The 20,495-nt window shown below is 34.1% G+C and overlaps 3 protein-coding genes across 4 annotated transcripts; 1 reads left to right on the forward strand and 2 right to left on the reverse strand.

Moving 5' to 3' along the window:
- The first annotated feature begins 935 nt into the window (after positions 1–935).
- On the forward strand, positions 936–7,575 carry LOC113229633 (serine/threonine-protein kinase PAK 3). Its single transcript, XM_026463302.1, has 2 exons — positions 936–1,807; positions 4,613–7,575. The coding sequence occupies exons 1-2, from the start codon at positions 1,105–1,107 to the stop codon at positions 5,404–5,406; spliced, it is 1,497 nt and encodes a 498-aa protein (XP_026319087.1). The 5' UTR covers positions 936–1,104; the 3' UTR covers positions 5,407–7,575.
- A 99-nt stretch (positions 7,576–7,674) lies between these two features.
- Positions 7,675–13,710, reverse strand: LOC113229445 (methionine synthase reductase). Of its 2 annotated transcripts, none has more exons than XM_026463035.1 (5): positions 13,597–13,710; positions 13,367–13,513; positions 10,131–10,355; positions 8,639–9,334; positions 7,675–8,219 (listed from the first exon to the last, which is right to left on the reverse strand). In XM_026463035.1, exons 1-5 carry the CDS (start codon positions 13,708–13,710, stop codon positions 8,004–8,006), a joined length of 1,398 nt encoding a protein of 465 aa, XP_026318820.1. In that variant the 3' UTR covers positions 7,675–8,003. The 2 variants fall into 2 exon arrangements, with proteins under 2 accessions (XP_026318820.1, XP_026318821.1); XM_026463036.1 differs by having other exon boundaries at positions 13,367–13,463; positions 13,597–13,674.
- Positions 13,711–16,769: 3,059 nt separating this feature from the next.
- Positions 16,770–19,246, reverse strand: LOC113229665. The gene is made up of 10 exons (XM_026463337.1): positions 19,156–19,246; positions 19,030–19,069; positions 18,835–18,863; positions 18,714–18,734; positions 18,451–18,609; positions 18,198–18,378; positions 17,863–18,113; positions 17,631–17,789; positions 17,284–17,398; positions 16,770–17,126 (listed from the first exon to the last, which is right to left on the reverse strand). The coding sequence occupies exons 1-10, from the start codon at positions 19,207–19,209 to the stop codon at positions 16,876–16,878; spliced, it is 1,260 nt and encodes a 419-aa protein (XP_026319122.1). The 5' UTR covers positions 19,210–19,246; the 3' UTR covers positions 16,770–16,875.
- Between the last annotated feature and the right edge of the window lie 1,249 nt (positions 19,247–20,495).

Genomic DNA, 20,495 nt, shown 5'->3' on the forward strand with positions numbered 1-20,495 from the left:
GCGCCCGCGCATGTGTAATTCAACGAGCTAAATTGAGCTTATCACTGCCCCAGGACATTGACTTGCCTCCGACGAAGTGAAAAATAGGATTAATCTTAAACTGACATTGCGCAAAAACAAATTAATTCAACAGTTTTGTGTCCATTTATGATTTTAAAGCAACTATATATAGAGAATGCGATGATATTTTCCACCTTTATTAATCTGCTCATGTACCTACAGACTGCAGCACAGCAAGTTACACATCCACGGATCTTGTTCCGTTGTACTAGAAGCGATATTCAAACAAAAGTGTATAGCTTGAAGTATTGTTGACTGTACCTATAAAGGTACCTAATTCCTTTCTTTTAAATTTTAATTTTAATATACAAAAAAATATTTTCTTTCGTTGTCATACAGGACTCTATAAACATAATAATATTATGCAGCCAGCAAGCAGCCAGCCTATTGTTTTGTCTTCTGTGATCTAAGCCTAGAGCATGAAAAAAAAAGATCTGAGACAGCAAGTGTCAATAATATAGTTTCATCAACTACATAAAAAATACTATACGTATGTAATTTAATTATATATTATCGTCATGCATGTCCTACACATCGTTACATTTTTAAAACTAACATTAATTTAAATTCCGGTCTTCGCGTAGGTACGAATGAATCATTCCGCTCGCTGTATTTATCAGCTGTACATTAGTGCCAACTTGACTAAAGAAAAAACGTTCCTATGTTCTCATTGTTTTATTGACCTAACTAACTATTTGTTTTCTAAAATTTCTTTCGCAGCTATATTTAAAGAAGAGTTTATTTAAAACAATTTAAAATGTAGGAACTAAAGCCTTTCTTTGATAGTTTTTCACGAGAAACTAATTTTTTTAAATTTAAATTTAAATCTTTATCTCTAAACTGCTTGAAATTAAACGTTTCAGCCATTTGACAGACGATAAATTTCTCCGTTCCTTGATTTTCTATCCGTCCGTGATTTGCCACTCCTACCTTCAGGAAACCAATTTCACTTTCAACAAAAACAATCTCCGAAGAGAGATGTAGTGTTGTGTTCATTGATTGAAATGGCTTAGTGGTTCCTTAAGTGTATAAAGTGTAATCAAGATGACTGGGCGCTCGGGTCGTGGTGTGTTCGGGAAGCTGTTTGCAAAGAAGCATCAGCACAAGGATGAACGAGCGACGGAGATCGGAATGCCTACAAACGTAAAGCAGCACATCCACGTGAGTAAGAATTCGGAGACGGGTATGCTGGAAGGTCTCCCGTCCTCGTGGCTGCGTCTTCTCAACACGCAAATCACTCCCGCTGAACAAAATGAAAACCCGGACGCGGCCATTCAGGCTGTCAAGTTCCATATGTACACCATTAAAAAGGAAAAGGCTCAAGACGAACCTTTCAAGCCGTTTGTTACAGCTGAAGCTATTACTGAGGAGGACTTAGAGATAGAGAAATTACTAGATAAGAAAAACCATCAAAGCCAGGATTCTGATCTATCACTGGGGCAGAGTAGTGAGGAGGAGGTGGGTAACAGTACAAATGACAAATATGCACAACGGCAGACAATGCCTGCTGCACCACAGAAGCATGGTCTTAAGAAAAAGGATGCTATATTGGAATTGACAGCTGTTGTTGAAGACTTGTCCATGATTGGTAAGGAGTCTGATGAGAGCCCTATCTTGAGGAAGAAGGAAATGATGAACTCTATGATGACTGATGAGGAGATATATGAGGAGCTGAGAAAGATTTGTAATAGGGATGACCCTCATGTGCGGTTTGAAAGAGTTAAGCAGCTTGGTGCTGGAGCATCGGGTGAGAAATTTGTTTCATTTCTAAAACGTACCTAAATGTAATTAAAAGACCAGTGGGACCATGTTTAAAAGTGAACATACAGGCTTTCACTTATTAAACAACTAGCCCTCTGAATGTTGGGTTATTTGTCTATTAAGTTCTTATTTTGTTTATCCATTTTTTTCTCATTCTTCTATCTTATTAGTAGCACTAAAAGATTCCAAGTCTCTAAATTCTTGTAATATTATCTATGTATTTAGTTCACCTCTATTGAAATTTTTGTTATTAGCATTAACAGCGAAAAGCTTCTAAATTATTTGAATACCTATTCATTTAATTCCTCTTATTCATAGAATTAAACAGCTTGACTCACTGAATAAGCATAAATTCTGAAGAAGTACCAAACCATATGTACAATTCCCCACCGTGAGATTCAATTGATACCAAACATGATTAATACAATATGTGTTGCTGTATTACACTACACAGTAGTAAAAGCAAGTAATGAATGTTATATAATTAGGTTTCTATTTATTTTGATTGAACAATTGAATTCAAAATATGATTGATCAATTTGATTTGTTTGTTTGATTACAATAGTTATCATATTTCATATAATATAAACAAATATTAAGAGCTTTAGATTGAGTGTCTGTTATAATTACAGTAATAATTGTATTGACTCGTCAAATCAAAGAGGTTGTAGGCGTACAATACCTCTCATCTCTGTTTTGAATAAAAGAATTGTATTCTTAAAACATTTCACTTCCAAGTCGTGAAAAATTCATGGCAATCAATAATGAAATTAAGCCAGAGGAATATTATAATAAAATAGAAAAGATGCAACCCACAAAAACTTATTTTCCCAATTAAGTGTACCAAAATATGCAGAAACCACTCCAAATGTATGGGTAATTGTCAAATAAATACAAATTTGATATACTATTTATTATCAATATAATTATATATTTAACACTTCAATTACATTATCTAATCTCTGTTTTGATTGCCCCTTTGATGTACATAACAAATAAAATACAATTTTTTTTAACTTTCATATATGATATTTCCTCTTTCACACAAACATGTTTACTGTGTACAAGAAAGGGAAAAAATATTGATTATTTGCTGACAAATGAATGTAGTGCAAATAAGACAACTGTAATAATGTCATTTCTTGTATTTAAGAAACATTTAACTAATTTCCAAGTCTTATCATGTGAATTTTTAGTATCCTCTGTTTGTCTAACAGTTATCTAAAAGTTGGAACTATACTTAACGCTGGTGTTTTAAATGGCCTTTAGTGTAAAACTGCACACTATCTCTTGTCTCTTGTGAAGTCTCCTGAAAGTCCTTCATGTATCTTACTTATCAACAAAACAGTATACCAGAATATATACGATCATGATGGACCACTTTACCCACTAAGACAACACAGCTCTCTGGTGTTCTATTGACATTGCTCCATTTGTTCTACCTTCAAGTTTCATTTACTAAATTATCTTAATTCTTACACTTATTTAAACAACTTTCCCTTATACAGGCTTTACAGAGATGATAATCCTTTTTGTGCCTGACAATTCTCACCATATCAATTTGATCTTGTTTAAGTCATTTAAGTGTTAAAATCGTCATGGCTGCTTTTTCGATGTCTGCTTCTGTTCGCCAGATTTAAGCACACAGTACATTGATCCAAGACAATTTTTCGGGATTTTATAAAGGTCATACATAACTACGAGTCGTATTCTAGAACTGTACTCAATGCTCAAGTCAGGATTTGAGCAGACTTGAGTATGATTTCAAGCACTGGAAATACGACCCTAATGGCAAGGACTTGAGTATGATTTCTAGTGCTTTGAATTATACTCAAGTCCTGACTTGAGCATTGAGTAGAGTTCTAGAATACGACCCTACCTGTATCATAATTTATTTTTATCTACAGTGAGTCATTTCGTCCATTTGAATAAAGATTTCCTGCAAGTCTTGCTATAACAGAAATTGGGCTTTATTCCAATGTATGAGTCATACACTTATACACTTCCATAGCATTTATTCAGGCATATAAATGCAAGATCTGATGTGACACATGCATTAATTAAGTACCTTAAAAACCATCGGTATGCCATGTACTAATATGTATACTGAACAGGAAAACTAATGACATATATACCTAGGTATGCTATTTGCAATATTAATCTCTGAAACAATTGAAATAACTTGAAAGTGAACAATGTCCAGGGAATATGTACAAACTAACTCATAAATACTTACTCCTAGTGCTAAATTTTGCTCAGCTCTCAAACTGTTTCTCCCAAAGAAGGTATGTTTACTTGGCTTCCTTTTGGGAACAGTATGCTTGCCCACTGTGACTTACTAAGTAGGTATTATTTTTTACTACATGGATCACAAAATAAAAATATTTCTATTACATAACCCATGACAATGCAGCTTTAAGAAACCTTGATCTACTGTTTTGTCGGAAAACAATAGAGTTACATTCCCAGGCTTCGAATAATCGTTTTAAATACTAAGTTGTTGGTGCAATCTTGTCTATAAAATTAAATAAACATTTTAATTCTAGGGACTGAATCTGATATAATAAACTGGGTTGTATCCAAAGTGTCATCACTTTTAGTGAAAAAATATCTATCACTACTTATACCATTAATATACAATTGTATATTTAATAACCAAATATGGAACACTTACTCATGATTGTGTGAAATGGAGATCTTATAATAACCTCAGTAAAAACAGTCCATATAACTTTTGATAACGATGATAAGTGACTTGTATAAAATAAGACACTGTTCTCATCTATTTCAGGTGTGGTGTTCATTGCAATAGACCATAACGACAACTCGAAGGTGGCCATCAAGGACATAGATTTGACCAAACAGTCCAAAAAGGATCTCATACTCAACGAAATAAATGTACTCAAAGATTTCAACCATAAGAATTTGGTCAACTTCCTTGACGCTTTCCTTAGTTATGATCATCTTTGGGTAGCAATGGAGTTGCTTGACGGCGGGTCATTAACAGATGTAGTGACTGAAGTTGTCATGAAAGAAGGCCAGATAGCTGCTGTGTGCCGCGAGACCCTGCAAGCTGTTGCATTTCTACACTCCAAAGGTACCATTCACAGGGACATTAAATCTGACAACGTCCTACTAGGTATGGATGGCACAGTAAAAGTAACAGACTTTGGTTTCTGCGCTAACATCGTTGGCGACGAAAAGCGACAGACCATGGTCGGCACCCCGTATTGGATGGCCCCTGAAGTAGTCACCAGAAAGCAATATGGAAAGAAAGTAGACGTATGGTCCCTCGGTATAATGGCTATTGAAATGATTGAAGGTGAGCCACCATATATGAAGGAGACCCCTTTAAGGGCGTTGTATTTGATTGCGGCGGTAGGACGTCCAAAAATACCTAGGTGGGAGACTCTGTCGCCGGATTTCCAGGACTTCCTCGACAAGTGCCTGCAGGTGGATGTTGACATGCGCGCGACTGCAGACGAGTTGCTGATGCACCCATTCCTTGAATGCGCGATGGAGCTACGCACGTTGACTCCTCTAATCAAGGCCGCGCAAAAGATCCTCCACAAGAGCTACGACTGATGAGACTGGTATATTCTTCCATTCCCAAAAATTATTTTTCTATTTCCACTTTTGTAACCATTTACAACTTGTATGTACAATTTGTGTGTAGGACTGTAACTCGGTGCCAAGTATATTGGATAGTTTAAGTATTGGTGTATGTATGATGTAATCTAATAGGTATCGGACGCAAAATTCCTTATTTTTTATTGTACTATTGTTGTTCATGCAAGGCATTATTATAATAATAATCATTTATTTCTGAACTGGTCCATAAATTGTTAGTAAATTACAAAATACTATAGCTATGCTGTGCTCTAAGGATTAGTTATTTGTACAAGACGTAAGGACCGCGACACAAAAACTAAACAACATTAATTTTTTATGCGACCGCATGTAGTCGCATCCAATGCGCGTGTATCGGTGAATCCCAGCGTGCGGACAACGCGCTCAGGATGCGGTTGGATCTGTCGCGCAGGCGGCGCAGCATCGAGGCGCACCTCTTGCGTATGAGGATGCAAACCCGTCTGTGTGCGCCTCCGCGAACATACCCGAGGCGCTACAGAAGCGCGACAGCCATTATTGCAGTGTCATTACTTGAAAAGCAGACACACCACAAAGATATGTGGGTGGTCCAATAAAATGTAGTTTTTAAAATATTCAGAAGCATTAGATAACTAGATGTAAGTATTCATGCAATCAGAGATTATAGACAATACGCAAGTCGCGTTTTAAGCTGTGTCTTATCTGTCAGTTATCTTTTTGGTAGTAAGATACGCTATCAGCTATTGATATGTAAAAAATACACGCTTTTTATTAGACAACGCGCCTTGAACCGAATGTACAATGAATATGCCATATTTACGATCGGTTATATCGAATTAATTATTGGTGATTTTTATGCATTAGTATAGTTACTTAAAAGTAAATCTGTCCAAATTTTTTTTATAAATTTAGAGAGTATTTATTGACGATTTTCTATGCAACTTTAGAACTGACTCGTATTCCACGCGAAATACGCCTTTTTTACGCACATTGTCAAAAAAACTTTGGTGCTATTTACCAACAGAGATTGGTCCCAAACGCGTGCTTTTGGTATCATGATTTGACGATATTGGGTGCACTAATTTCTTTTTTGTATAATTTACCAAAAATGTACATAAAAACATTAATTTAGCTAGTCTTAGTTCACACTTGACTTTTCAAAGCTATTTCCAATATTCCTTACATTCCCTTTGATACTGATGAAGCTATTTTGATACTTTCTTTTTCTGAAAAGTTACTACCTACATATAAATAATGCAATAGTTAAGACTGTACCATGTGCACACTTTGTAGGACAGAACAATAATTTTAAATATAAAAACGCACTGCCCATTTTGTAATGAATTTTAATTATCTATTAATAACTACTATATAGAATAATACATTCATACAAAATATTGTTAATGTAAAATTTGCACAAGGTATTAATTATATTATTATAAAATTTGCATTTACGTCAAAAAAAACAATCTGTGCAATATTGAGATTTTTGAAATCTGAAATAAATCTTTTAATCCATTGCAGTTAAAGTACAAAGCGTACTTTTAATTCATATTTTATTTGTAGTATTATTATTTGTGTATTATTTTTTGCATTTTGTACTCCCGTAGCCATATTTTGATTCAGTGGGTATTTTTGGACTTGAATCTTTCGCAGTCGAAACAAACAATAATATTCAAAGTCCAACTTAGGAATTGATCATTGTGTAGTGTTTGTGTTGTATTGATTATCTTTTCCTTAACGACCTGTGCGGCATGTCTCGTAATCATTAATACAACGACGATAGACATACAAATTACCGCATATAAACATGTATAATAAGAACTGGTGGCATGAGGGTTGAAAAGTCCAGCAATATTTGTGTTGTTAGTTGAAGCAATTATGTTTTTGTAATACCACAATATGACGTGGGTCCAAATATAAAAGTTACACGTTTTCTTTGTTGACTTTTCCAAGTTTATATGAAATTTAGAAAGATTCAGTCCTCACCTCCACCGCGAGTGCCTGCTTGAAGCATTAGATGTTAAGTGTTTACTTACATTACGTTAGAATTAAGATGTCGGCAACACAACGAAGAACCGTGCAACCGTAGAGTAAGTTTATATACCAATGACACTTTTGGAACATTTTATTATAGAGATTTGCCTATTAAATTATTTTTGTAAAATTAATATGCCTATTTTTGTTTGTCCAATTCCATTTTACTCGTCAAAATATATGAAAGAAAACTCGTGAAATTCGTCAGGTATTTATTTTATTGCTATGATTAGCTATAATAGAGTTGAACCACACTTGCAACACGATTCAGGGCTGCCTGTGCTAACAAATGTGTGGTACAAACCCTAAAATAGCAAATAATTACATAATTAAATAATCGTATCTTACCTAGGTACCTATATCATACCTATATTTGTTATAATTTACAACACAGATAAATTTCAACCATGTAACAAGTTCATGACGGCATAACCTCTTGGAAGACTGAACTGTTGAACCAGCAATAGGATAAAAGACAATGGGCCACCAATATTTCTTTTATAAATTACTATATATTAGAAAGGTCATGATAATGTTTAACTCCACGCATCAACAAAATATCGTTTCTCCTTCTGCAAGTCGGTTACAAACTTCTCGGCTTCCTCTTGCGTTTTATCATCATACTTGACTAAACATTTGACAAAGACTTGCTTAATTTGTAAAGCCATAGTATTCAAATCGCCACACACAAATATTGAAGCACCACCATTTATTAAATTAACCAACTCTTCGCCATTCAGTAATAGGGCATCCTGAAAAAGATAATAAACACATTAGAATTGAGAATAAAATAAAATATATAAATCCTGCATTTCGCGGCGGACTACAATGCAGGATAATGAATGCCCCCTTTAAGATAGGTATTCCACGGTCCCAAGTGTAAACACTATCAGGCGAATCGATCGCCTTCGGCAAGTGACGGGGGACCGAACTGACATGATTTCTACAAAGGCAACGAGAACTATTGTGTAAACAGCGCGACACAAACGACCTTCGGCAAGCCGAATTCACTTGCCGAAGAGGTTGGAGTTGACAGTTGACAACACAGTGTCGACTGCGCTGATAATTCACTATTCCTCACTTAACCGTGTTTTAGTTAGTGGACGGCAGATTACGGTGTTAACACATTTTCTTTTTTAATTAATAATTATGATAAAATAATTATAGTTACCTGGATGTATCTTATTGGACTGTCCTCAACCCTAGAGAAGGCAACTGTAAGTTTATCTAAAGTACCATTCTCTTTATAAAAATTCAATTCCTTTTCATAAATAAAGTCTAATTTTGGATTTCTACATCCAAAAAACAACCATGTTTTTCCTGATGATTTTTTATCATTTCTTATACTTCTTTCTTCAAGAAAACCAATGAATGGCGATACGCCAGTCCCAGGCCCGATTAAAATTAAAGGTGTTGATAAATCTTGAGGCATAGTAAACCCTGATAAATTATCTCTTAGATAGATAGGTACTTTACAGTCCTTTACATTACTCTCACTAATATTCAAATTTTCCATTTTATGCTCAATAGTTGAACTTAGAATAATATTCTCTAGCCAACTTGTTGTAAGACCCTTTCTATTGTTACCTAAATGCATTACAGAGAAACATATCTTTATTACGTGAGGATCATTTGCATTACTATTGACTATGGAATAGGCCCTTGGAAGTAATCTAGGTAGATAGGCCAGTAAAACTTCTATAGGAGGCTTACAACTTTTGAAAATGGAGAAAATGTCTAGTATACAAATTCTTTTGTTTAGAATATGAGTAGTATATGTATAAGATCCCTCTTTACTGCAAAAGTATTCTAGAACTCTCCGTTCACTTTCTTCTTTTGTATGCCTTGATAATGCGAGGATGAAAACCTGTAATAAAAACGATACATGAACATTAACCGTCTGTGATTAAGTAAACTATTTATTTGGAAAGATTTATTTAAACATGGTGTAACAAACTTTTCCACTTTTTTGTTACTTTGAAAAATTACATCGAAATCACATGCGATATATACACAGTAAGGCGACTATACATATAATCTTATATATCTCAGAGATGGCGTAACCATGAAAACCGGTGTATAAGCCGCTCGACCACGAAGGTCGTCAGAGATTGTCAGTGGGCTAATTCCCACTATGCCATCTTTGTTGAGCACCCAACTTTAAATTCCAAATGCGACATAACATAAACTTTTCCATTATTTGACCTAAATACATTACTCCACGAAGTCTGAGGAGATAGTGTGGAGTACATCAGGCTAAAACCAAATGAGGGCCGAGCCGTTGGAGTCCCGCCACAACCTGAATTTTAATTCTTTTGTGGTGAGAGTGCCAACCGAATATTTGTCGACCTTCATGAAGAAGAGTTTTAGCCGAAGGGTGTCATATATCGGCGATTCCGCGGCCTACCACCAGATTGCGCCACAGGTCGCCGACAAACGCAATTCGTTTATTTATTTAGTTTATTATACTGTTATAATGTATGTTGTCCTTAAATTAAAATACTTAAGTTGTTTCAATTAAAATACTTAATTAAAACAAAATTAAATGATTGATGATATTAATTTATCATGTTCATAAACTCGCTGATAAAGTAATTGATTTGATAGTTTACTTACTATTGAAAAAAATTAAAGTAATTTTTTACCAGTCTGATGTTACTTACTTTTTTCAGAACCCCTCTCAAATCGACACAATGTGTGAGCACGTGCCACAAAGTAGACCTCACCGGTATATAAGCCGGTATTTTCCCTTTCAAACTCTTCACACTTAGGACATAAGTTAAGTGTGCTTGAAGACATAGATGGCTAATTATGAAGTCTACATCCGAAGTTGGGTTATGTGGTATTATGCCTATTGTATCTCCTGGACTGAAGGATAAATTACTGCCCTGAAAATAATAAATTATTAGGTACTTTTAGTTTATTGAAAGTACAGTCAAAAGCACTTCAAACTTACGTCACCGAGTCCACTGCCGATTTTTCGACGAACGAATTCGGTTGACGGCAGTGGTGCAATACAGTCAACGCGCTGTTTATACAGAGTCTACAGCCGCCTTCGCGGAAAGATCATTACATTGTACAAGTTTACGAGATGAAATGAACACAACAAATCGTTTGAAACTTTGAACAGATAGAGAGGTAGGTGTTGCCCGGTCCCCTACACGCGCATCGTGGTGGAACGCGAAATAAAATAAAATTTCTTTTATTCAATAAACATCTGTATTTTTATGATTCAACTCGAATTTTATTTTATTCCCTTTCGATGGTGGCAATAAACAAACGCTAGCGTTAATTGGGAATTTTTTAGCACATTTCTTACTGACAACCACTGGGATTTTTTAATTTCCATTTGTCACTACTGGCAATAACTGAGATTTTTTATGCCATTTATTTATTCCCCAACCTGGCAACATATATTCCCATTTGTCGCCAGTGGGAACAAAGGTGGCGATGCGGACGACTGAGAATGGGAATAAGGGATATTATGTTTGCCTCATTATCAAGTTTAGAATCTTACAAATTCTACGTTTTCTATAAAAAAAACCACATTGAAATGAATTCACAAGAATCTATGGTGACATCATGCAAAATATAACATCCATTTTTGAACGCGAAAATTTAAACAATAAATTTATTGCCGATAGTTGGCATTAGGATTGAGTTAAAACAAGCTATCGTTTTGTTCACATAGAATGTATAAAGCTCGAATTTTGAATACCGTTTAACAGGCACAAATGGGAAAATCTTGTCAACTATGTAATGTGAGCACTAGTCTCATTATATTTTTCAATAATGGCTACTCCTAAGTCCTTAGAATGCCATTCATATTTACCTAAACAAAACTACCATCCACCTATATTATCCCAGCTCACTCTAAACCTGTAATATTACTCTGCTGTGTACAGGCTTGGTCTTCAATACCAAAAAATTGTGTCTTAACGGATGCTAGTATACATAGATATCATTTGTCATAACATTTTTGGTTTTAATACAATAAATAAAATTTAAGCATCTTAGAAAATTTATACAGATCTTTATTGAATAAAATCAATTTAATCAACAATAAAATCATGATTAGACTCGAATTTTATTTTATTCCCTTTCGAGGGGGGCAATAAACAAACGCTAGCATTAACCCATTTGTTACTGGCATCTACTGGGAATTTTTAATTTCCAAATGTCACCACTGGCAACAACTGAGATTTTTTCACCCATTTGTCACCACCTGGCAACATATGGGTTTTTTCCCCATTTGTCGCCAGTAGGAATGGGTAATATGGATTTTTCTGAATATCATATCGAAACTATATCAATATTCGAAATCGGATTTCGAAACTATATATTTTCTGAAACTATAATATTCATGGATACAGCCCGCGTGCGCGCTGCGTTGATACGTTGCCGTTACTGATATTCGGAATCAGATTTACTATATATTATTAGAAACTATATATTATTGGATATAGTTTTACAAGAGCAATGCTGGTCAATGTTAGTATACAGTTTTGAAGACGCACAAAAAAGGTTTCACATTGATATCCACTCAGTGAATATGTGATACGAAGCAATATCGGTATACATAAAGTTTGGAAAATATATGATTTCGTGTTGGTATCCACTCGATAATCGCTCGGCTTGATTCGGCATCACTATAAAATCCGCGATGCGGAGCAATATCGATATATAGTTTCTAAGATACACGATATCGGATATTCAATATTGCCACAATAATTAGTTTCAATAACCATATACGATTTGTAACGCCCATTCCTAGTCGCCACACAGTGGGCCCAAATTGATAATTCTTGGACATAGGAATAACTTGTGGAGTGTCAAGCTAATTTTTTTTTATATGATAGATAATAACATTCCTAACAACTTTTATTCTTGTATAATTTCTTGAAAAGTCGATAGTTTTGGAGGAAAAAAAAATATTTTTTTGTATGGAGAAATATGCATTTTATTTTTTATCTCAAAATATACGAAAAGGTAATGTGCGTGGGTTACTTACAGTATAGTTCCGATCATTTTCTATGTAGAAAAAACAATCCATCTGCATATACTTGCGGCTTTGTAAGTAAAGGTGCGATAAAATTGCTAACTCTTTTATGTACTTTTTTAACAAAATACATGAGCTTCAACTAAAGAAAAATTAATTTAACTGTAATTTAGAGAGTGTTATAACAATAACACAAAGTTAAGTAGAAACTAGTACATTGTGTTAAAAAATAAATAACAAGTCTAAAACTTTGACACCTTTTTACTCGTAAAGCTGCAAGTACCTGCAGATGGATTACTTTTTTCTTGATAGAGAATGATTGGACCTATATTGTAAATAAACCACACACATTACATTTTCCTACATTTGGAGACAAAAAATAAAATGTTTATTTCTCCATATAAAAAAAAAAGTAATAATTTTTTTTTCTTTGAAACTATTCACCTTTCAAGAAATTACATGACGTGCACTTGGTGCGAAAATATATGTATAGTTTTAGATTTATTTTCGAATTTTCAAAAACTAATATCTCCAACACTATAAACATCCTCCCCCTCCCCACCCCCTCTGAAGTCACGTTTTCTAAAGTCCTTCCAAATATATGAAGTGAGTCAGACTCAAACAACAATATTTCTATGATTAAAAAATCATGAACATATTGTATTCAAATTTAGCACTATATATAGCGCTAAATATATACATATATAGTGTATGAAGAGAAAAAGGTTAAAAAATCTCCGTTAAGTTTTTCATACAAAACTTATATTTGCTTGACCTGAATCATATAACTGTACTTAGTACATTGGGCGTTTAGCGCCTTTCCTATTGTAGTTTACGGGGTCTTAGGAATATAAAGGACACTTACATCACTGTGGAATATTTTAAACAGTATTCAGTTACCGTAACATCGAAGGTGACTTCGTAAACGGGTTTGCAGCCTTCGTCAATCGCCGTCAATCGCCTCCATTCTTTAATTCCAACGTGATACTCTCCACTCCTAGCGAAGGGCAACAAAGGTTTTTGTCCTTCATAAACACTATCGTTAACCTAAATATTCGTTAATCATATATATTAAACAACATTTTATACTTTTGTTATTCATTAAATTACCAGAAAATCAAGAAACTTACATCATCTATAGAAAATTCTATTGCCAGCTCATTTTCTTTGAGAGCAGGCAAGTTTAAGGTGGGAGTTTTTGCCGACACATCAAGTATATCCTGTAAATATTTGGTTACTACCATCTTTCATATTTTTTTTACAGAAATTCCCAGTTTTTACCACGCTCAATTCATCAACTCACTTTTTCGATGACAACCACAGATTATTTGTGAAAACCTGACAACCTGACAACCACGTGCGTGACAATTGACATTGACACCTACTATGTAAGATATCCACAGAACACTATACTCACAACTTAAAAAAAATAAACTCACAAGTAGGACCATATCTTTCTTATTTGTGCATGTTGACATCAAGCAAGATTTATTTTTTATTTATTTATTTGTTGAGCATTGGCTATAGAGCCATCAGTTTAAACAAGCAAGAAAGGATTAAGAAACTTAAAACGTAATAATACTTAAAATTAAAAATTAATTTGTGAAAAACTGTAACTACAAAAACAAAACCCGCTATTTTTGACATCAACGACATCAAGCAAGATGTATCTCCAGGGTTGCCAATGCCAATTCGAAATCCCCAAAAATCACGGTTAAAATCCCCAAATTTGGGGAGAGCGTCATATTCCCCACATCTCGAGTTTTCATTATGTATTACAAATACATCGCTTAAAATATAATAAACAATTAAGAAACTCAAATGTAACCATCTATTACGTTTGCTGTGAATCTAAACAGAATGTGAAACGTAAAACAAATTATAAAATTAGATGAATCTCATTAAAATAAATAAACGACTTAAGTTTATTTATTTTAATGAGATTCAACATTAAAAAAACAGAAAAAAAAAATTTTTCTTTGCCTTACAAAATTAAGGGTCGTATTCTAGAACTGTACTCAATGCTCAAGTCCGGATTTGAGTATGGTTTAAAGCACTCGAAATCATACTCAAGTCCTTGCCATTAGGGTCGTATTTCCAGTGCTTGAAATCATACTCAAGTCTGCTCAAATCCTGACTTGAGCATTGAGTAGAGTTCTGGAATACGACCCTGTAACTTAGTTATTTGTCGCGCATTTGGTGACACTATGGTTAATGGTAGAAAAAATCAAGGAGTAAATATCAATGTTAGAAAAAATCATTCAATGTTTCATGGGATAATATTATTTGATCTTCAAAGATACAATTGATCTATTGAAGATGGGCACTTTTTTAAATGAACGGCACGTAACACGACTACGACATATTTTTTGTTTTTTAGACAACAAGTGATAAAAAAATAACTGTTATTTTAATTGTTTAGTTGTTGTTATATTAATTGTTCCGTCTATATTAGTTGATCTACGGGCAAATTACAAATTAATAAGGTAAACACTATGGTCTATAGGTTTAACCATACTAAATTAATATTTGGTGTTAAAAAAAAATGATCCTCTTTTTTTATTATTGGTCTTTTCTTTTAACGATTGCGGACATTTTTAATCACATATCTTTTAATATTGATCTCTCAATAAATCATGGTTGCTTGGTTGCGCCCTCCATTCCGTAGGTTAGATCACAGACTTATAAGTCTGTGGGTTAGATTAGCTTAGTATATGAAAAAACAGCACGAGCCGAGCGAAGCAAGACGTTCGCGGCCGCGGCCGGCGAGTACCAGAAACCACAAACTTACTAGGGATGTTAACAACCAATTTGCGTGCTCTTCCGAACATGTTTTCATATCAAATTATATTATAATTAATAGAATATTAGTATACAAATATAATCAACATTTTTACGTTCAAAAATAAGTATCTGAATTTTATTGTCTTAGTTTTAAGGCCCAACATAAAACTATCAAAAAACCATGGTGACACAATTCGATTTGAATACACCTGTAAGCTTATATGTAGTAATAGTCTTAGTACCACAGTATTATAATATTGTAAAACTGTGGTATAATAGTACCCTCCCGCCCATCAAAAAATGGTACGTACAAAGTTTTGTCTGAGAAATAATTTCTAGCGTCTCCCGTGTTATATTATGTTCTAAACGAAAAAAGATGTGAAAGTAACTGTCTTATCTTTAAAACGTGGAAACTTATAAAAATGAAATTTGGAGACGAGATTAGAAAGATTAAGGTAGGAACTATGAGATATAAATAAACAATTTGTATAAATATAAGACAAGTATTTTATTATTATTACAACAGCTACATTTTTAATGATAAACAATGCGAATGTAATTATATGTTTATAACACATACCTACGCATGGACAGTTGCACGAAAAAGTGTTTTCGAATTTTAATAATGTCAGTATAACATGATTCAATCTTTTACTGGCCTGTGGTATGGTAATGGATGTCATTCAATATTAAGTAGAGAAATTTGAATTTGTTGTCTCATAGAATTTTCCTCACGTCAATTTTTATTTTTTGAGTATTTACGTATATTTTAATAAAGATCTTCATTAATTATTAAATTAGTTTTTCAACATTGTGCAATGGGAGAAGCTGGATCAAATTAAACTGAAATAATTCGATGCGGAAGTTTACTCGACAGGGATCTATTTACACATTACAAGAATGTGATAATAATAATTATCATTTATTTCCAATCACAATGGTATTAATCTTATAATGGACCTATTCAAAAGCTGAAATGACAACATGTTTGACCATTGCGAGAGAGCGGAACCTACTAGGATACCCTGTGTTACAATATTCCGATCTCCTAGTCTCAGACTCGATCTAGAATTAATATATGACATAGGTGCATTAAATAACTATTAAAACTCATTAACATAAAAATAATAAAAGGAAAAGAAGAGATAACAGCGTTTTAGTAATAAAGTTGAAAAATTTTGAAGATGATATTAATATTGAGTTCGAGTAGCAGCAGAGCTCCTTGTGAATGAGTTCATCCAGGGCAGTACTAACAGTGAACCAATAAGCAGTACTGCGTTCCGGTTTTGACGAGTAAAGGTGCTGGTGAATTTACAGGCACATGGGACTTATGTACCAGGGTAACTGACGCAGTGGCAGTGCCTCTCAGGTCTTTGCGATTTAAAACTCTGAGTGGCACTGCAACTGTTACGGACAGGCGCGTCGCTTAACACCAGGCGCACGACTTGTTCGTCCCGTCACTTGAATAAAAACTTTGAATTGCAAAGTCAAATTAAATGCAAATTTAATGTGTTTTTTTTTTATTTTAAACAAAAAAGAAAATCCGCCTTTGGTTGTTGTGTATATTGTTATTAGTAATGAAGTATTTATTATTTCTAATGTTGTCAACGATTTCCGATAAACGCTTAAATCTTTTTACGGGTACCACGGCCGGAGTGAGCACGGGTTCGTTCACGGGAACGACCACGACTTCGAAGAGCTTCATCATCGGCATCCTCACCCTCTTTGGTACCGTCACTACTTTCACCCGTTTTAGGTAAATCGTCACCATCATGAGCGACTGTATCACTCTCAATACCGTTTGATGGATTATTGTCACCTACATCATACCCTTCAAAACTTGGTACTGGTATATCTTGTTCGTCATCTGAGAGAACTGTAAAAAAATAAACCAGTAAGACACGCAATACAATATCTTCTTATTAATAGTAATAGTATGATTTAGTGCGTAATATGCATCGCTTATTATAATGCAATATATATTGCTTGTGAATTCTGTTATCTTATAATTAAACATAATGAATGAGATTTACTTTCAATTGGTACTCCCAAATCTTCAGAATCTTCAAGACACTCTGGACAGACAGTTGTTTCGCAAGGGTTCTGAGTAGAAGTGGGAAAAGCAGGAGTCATTTCTACTGGTGGTGGCTGTAAAATACGAATACAAAGTTGTTCATAATATAAAATTGCTATTTACACAAATGTTTTAATATTACTTATTGTTGGAATAACACCTATAAATGTAACAATCATTGTTATTCTAATCCAGTACGGTTGCAAAGTCTATTTAAAACATTAAGAATGAATTCTTGGATTACATGATGAATTTAATTAAACTCAAGGAATTAGTTTTGGCTTCCTACTAGTGAATTATTTTTACCTCTAGGCGGTATAAATACGATACACGACAGGGATCCCAAGTTGTACAGATTGTTGCATTGTGCATCAAATCTTTTCTAGGTTCATCTCCAAAATATTCAAACAGGATTACAATGTTATTGTCAATAGCACATTGATCCAAAACTTCATCTACAGTTATCTGAAACAAATTAAAGCAAATGCAGACGACGGTTTTATTTTAATCAGTTGCGTACAAATCTTCTGCGTTATACCTTAGTTTTGTTACCACAATCGAGAGTGCCATTTTGAAAATAATTGTTTTCCCTGTCACCATTTCCAAGGCAGAACATCCAACCCTCATGAAAGGAATATTCTATAGGAGCAGTTTCAGCTTCAATACAAGGGTCGATCGGGAGCTGATAAGATGATTTCCCATACGTACATTTACGATCATGCATGTTCGCTTGTACTCTGTACGTATCTATGTCAGGCTCAGAGCCTTTAGGACATTTATAGTAGTTACCTGGGGATTAGAAAAGAAACATATTCTAAATGACAGTTTATACTACAATTATGAAATATGTACTACAAGCATTATATGCTATACCGTTATGTATGATATAAGCAGTTTTGGTTTTGCCACTGACCACCGTTCGTACAGTAAGGCCGTTACCGCCACTTTTTATGTTTTCCATAAGAACTTCCTGTGCCGCACGTTGCTCTCTCGACCATTTGGCTGCATTATCAGCTAATACCTGACGGCCGATTTTCCCTGGTGATTGAGTAGACTGAAAGAAATAAAAAATATTTTGGTGTGTGTAGTTACTACGTTCCTGAAATATGAAATAATTTATATCTACCTGTGGTGGACTTTCCATAATCACATGTGGCCGTCCAAGAGTATGTTGCCAGATTAATTGTGCAGCTACTTTATACTTAGAGCTGTGGTGTATGGGTTTAATTTGCAGTATACCATACCAGGCTATTTCTCTGTAGACACCATCTGGGAGATAACCAGTCTGTAGAACAAAAACAAAAATAAATTCATTTTATAATACACAGTATTTCAGTGAATGAAGTTACATTTACGTCTGTGATTCCAAACTTATGAACAACAACTCACCGGCATGAAATCCATATGCCACTGAAAAAGTAATTTTGTTTTAAATACCATTGTGTTCTTATACCACTAAATTATATACGATTTATTGAACAAGTCAATCCCAAAAGAAATCGTAATCTACCTCCTCTTCACCTGGTTCTGTTGTATAATCTGCAACAATTTAGTTAATAATGTTAGTGTTTCAAATATATTACAAATAAAGTACAAAAATAACTATAATTAAGATTGTTATTGTGAGAGGCGCTATAATTATAAAACAAAAAATCTGGGACATGCGTAAATAACATTTTTAAGTAAATAGACTGTACATTCTTACTATCGTCAAAATCTATTTCTGCCAGAACATAAAACAATATCTGAAACCAAACAGAGTATTAATTAACTCATGTAAGTATCGGTATTTAAATAAATAACATAAGAACTGTGATGGTGGTATACCTACGTTAAAAGAAAGAAAAACGGCGACTATTGTAATACTTCTTAATAAAAAATCCATTTTCTCTGGGAAACTCTCGTTGGCTGCAAAGCAAAGAGTGGCAAATCAATTAAGATTTGTTAGAATGCGCTATAAATTAGAACTATAAAAGTAACTAAAGTAATTGCTCGTAAAAATAAAAGGTAACAAGCTGATGTTTATGATTTATTAATGAAAAAAATACCGTTGTGTGACCGCCACTCGCTACTTATTATTACTACATAATACCTAATAGTATTTACAAGTACTTACATACTTACTAAATAAGATCATTGCTTACAGAAGAGTCATCATTTACTATAAAGTTTGAAAAACCATATAGAAAACTACTTCCAAAACAATATTTTCTTCAATTTAAATGGTACGTATGTTCATAAAAAAAAACTATTATTAATCTAAAGTCTAAGACTAAACCATTGAAGGTTGCGGGATACGTGTGCTCCATGCGAGGACGGTTCTGAGGCCTATAGGCACGGCCTATAGCATAGATACTAGAAGGAAATCATATAGTGTAAAACTTTTCCTCGTGAACAGGTATTTAAATTATCCAGTGTGTGGAATCTGGTGCACAAAGCACCTTACAACAACAATAATAAATAAATATGACGTTCGAATGAAGGCGCATCTTTTTACCGTTTGTGAGAGGTGTAACAGACAAGATCGAAAGCGTGCGTCTATCAAGACCTATTTCAAGCCCCTGAAGAGGATTTCCTAGTTCCTGAGACCCGTGTTGCTCTTGGAACGAAAAAGGACACAACTAACATTTTTATCAAAATTGACCTACATACATATTCGGGATCAGGAAATAAAAGTCAATCTAACCATTTTTCTGTGGAAATATATCTCAATAATTGTTGAATTTATAGCAAACTCAAATAACTGACTTCAATAATCAGATTTTTTTACTATAAAATATTATGCTATATACTATTAATATTATACATATTTCACGTTTATTACGTTAAAAACACTATAATAAAATAGGATAGTTTGCATTAATATTAGACATAACCACGCACCATCTCAGAATCAAATGCGATCTGTAAAGGTCCCGAAACGTTGGTTTTGTTTGAAAAACAACTATACGCGATGAAGATTATCATTACCTATAATTATACGTAACAAAAATAAAAACAGTGAAGTCGAACCATTTTTGTTTCACGTGTAGACACATTGAGTGTTTTTTGTAGGAAATGCGAGTGACAATGGTAATGCCCGCAAATAATCGAGAATAATCGGAATGAAGATAATTTTTGAAGCTGTCAGTCAACTCGCCCGCGTCGCCCGTGACCATGGAGCGTGTAATC

This window comes from Hyposmocoma kahamanoa, unplaced genomic scaffold, assembly GCF_003589595.1.
Source record: "Hyposmocoma kahamanoa isolate Upper Pololo Valley unplaced genomic scaffold, ASM358959v1 62, whole genome shotgun sequence".
NCBI classification, from domain to species: domain Eukaryota; kingdom Metazoa; phylum Arthropoda; class Insecta; order Lepidoptera; family Cosmopterigidae; genus Hyposmocoma; species Hyposmocoma kahamanoa.

Bases quoted from the DNA above. Each gene is read 5' to 3' on its own strand.
- LOC113229633 (XM_026463302.1), top strand. From the start codon at position 1,105: ATGACTGGGCGCTCGGGTCGTGGTGTGTTCGGGAAGCTGTTTGCAAAG. The intron at 1,808-4,612 runs GTGAGAAATTTG...CATCTATTTCAG, and splicing joins GCTTGGTGCTGGAGCATCGG to GTGTGGTGTTCATTGCAATA.
- LOC113229445 (XM_026463035.1), bottom strand. From the start codon at position 13,710: ATGGTAGTAACCAAATATTTACAGGATATACTTGATGTGTCGGCAAAA. The intron at 9,335-10,130 runs GTAAGTAACATC...TTTTTATTACAG, and splicing joins TGAGAGGGGTTCTGAAAAAA to GTTTTCATCCTCGCATTATC. The intron at 8,220-8,638 runs GTAACTATAATT...TATCTTTTTCAG, and splicing joins GTCCAATAAGATACATCCAG to GATGCCCTATTACTGAATGG.
- LOC113229665 (XM_026463337.1), bottom strand. From the start codon at position 19,209: ATGGATTTTTTATTAAGAAGTATTACAATAGTCGCCGTTTTTCTTTCT. The intron at 18,864-19,029 runs GTAAGAATGTAC...AAATTGTTGCAG, and splicing joins AGAAATAGATTTTGACGATA to ATTATACAACAGAACCAGGT. The intron at 17,399-17,630 runs GTAAAAATAATT...CGTATTTTACAG, and splicing joins CGTATTTATACCGCCTAGAG to CCACCACCAGTAGAAATGAC.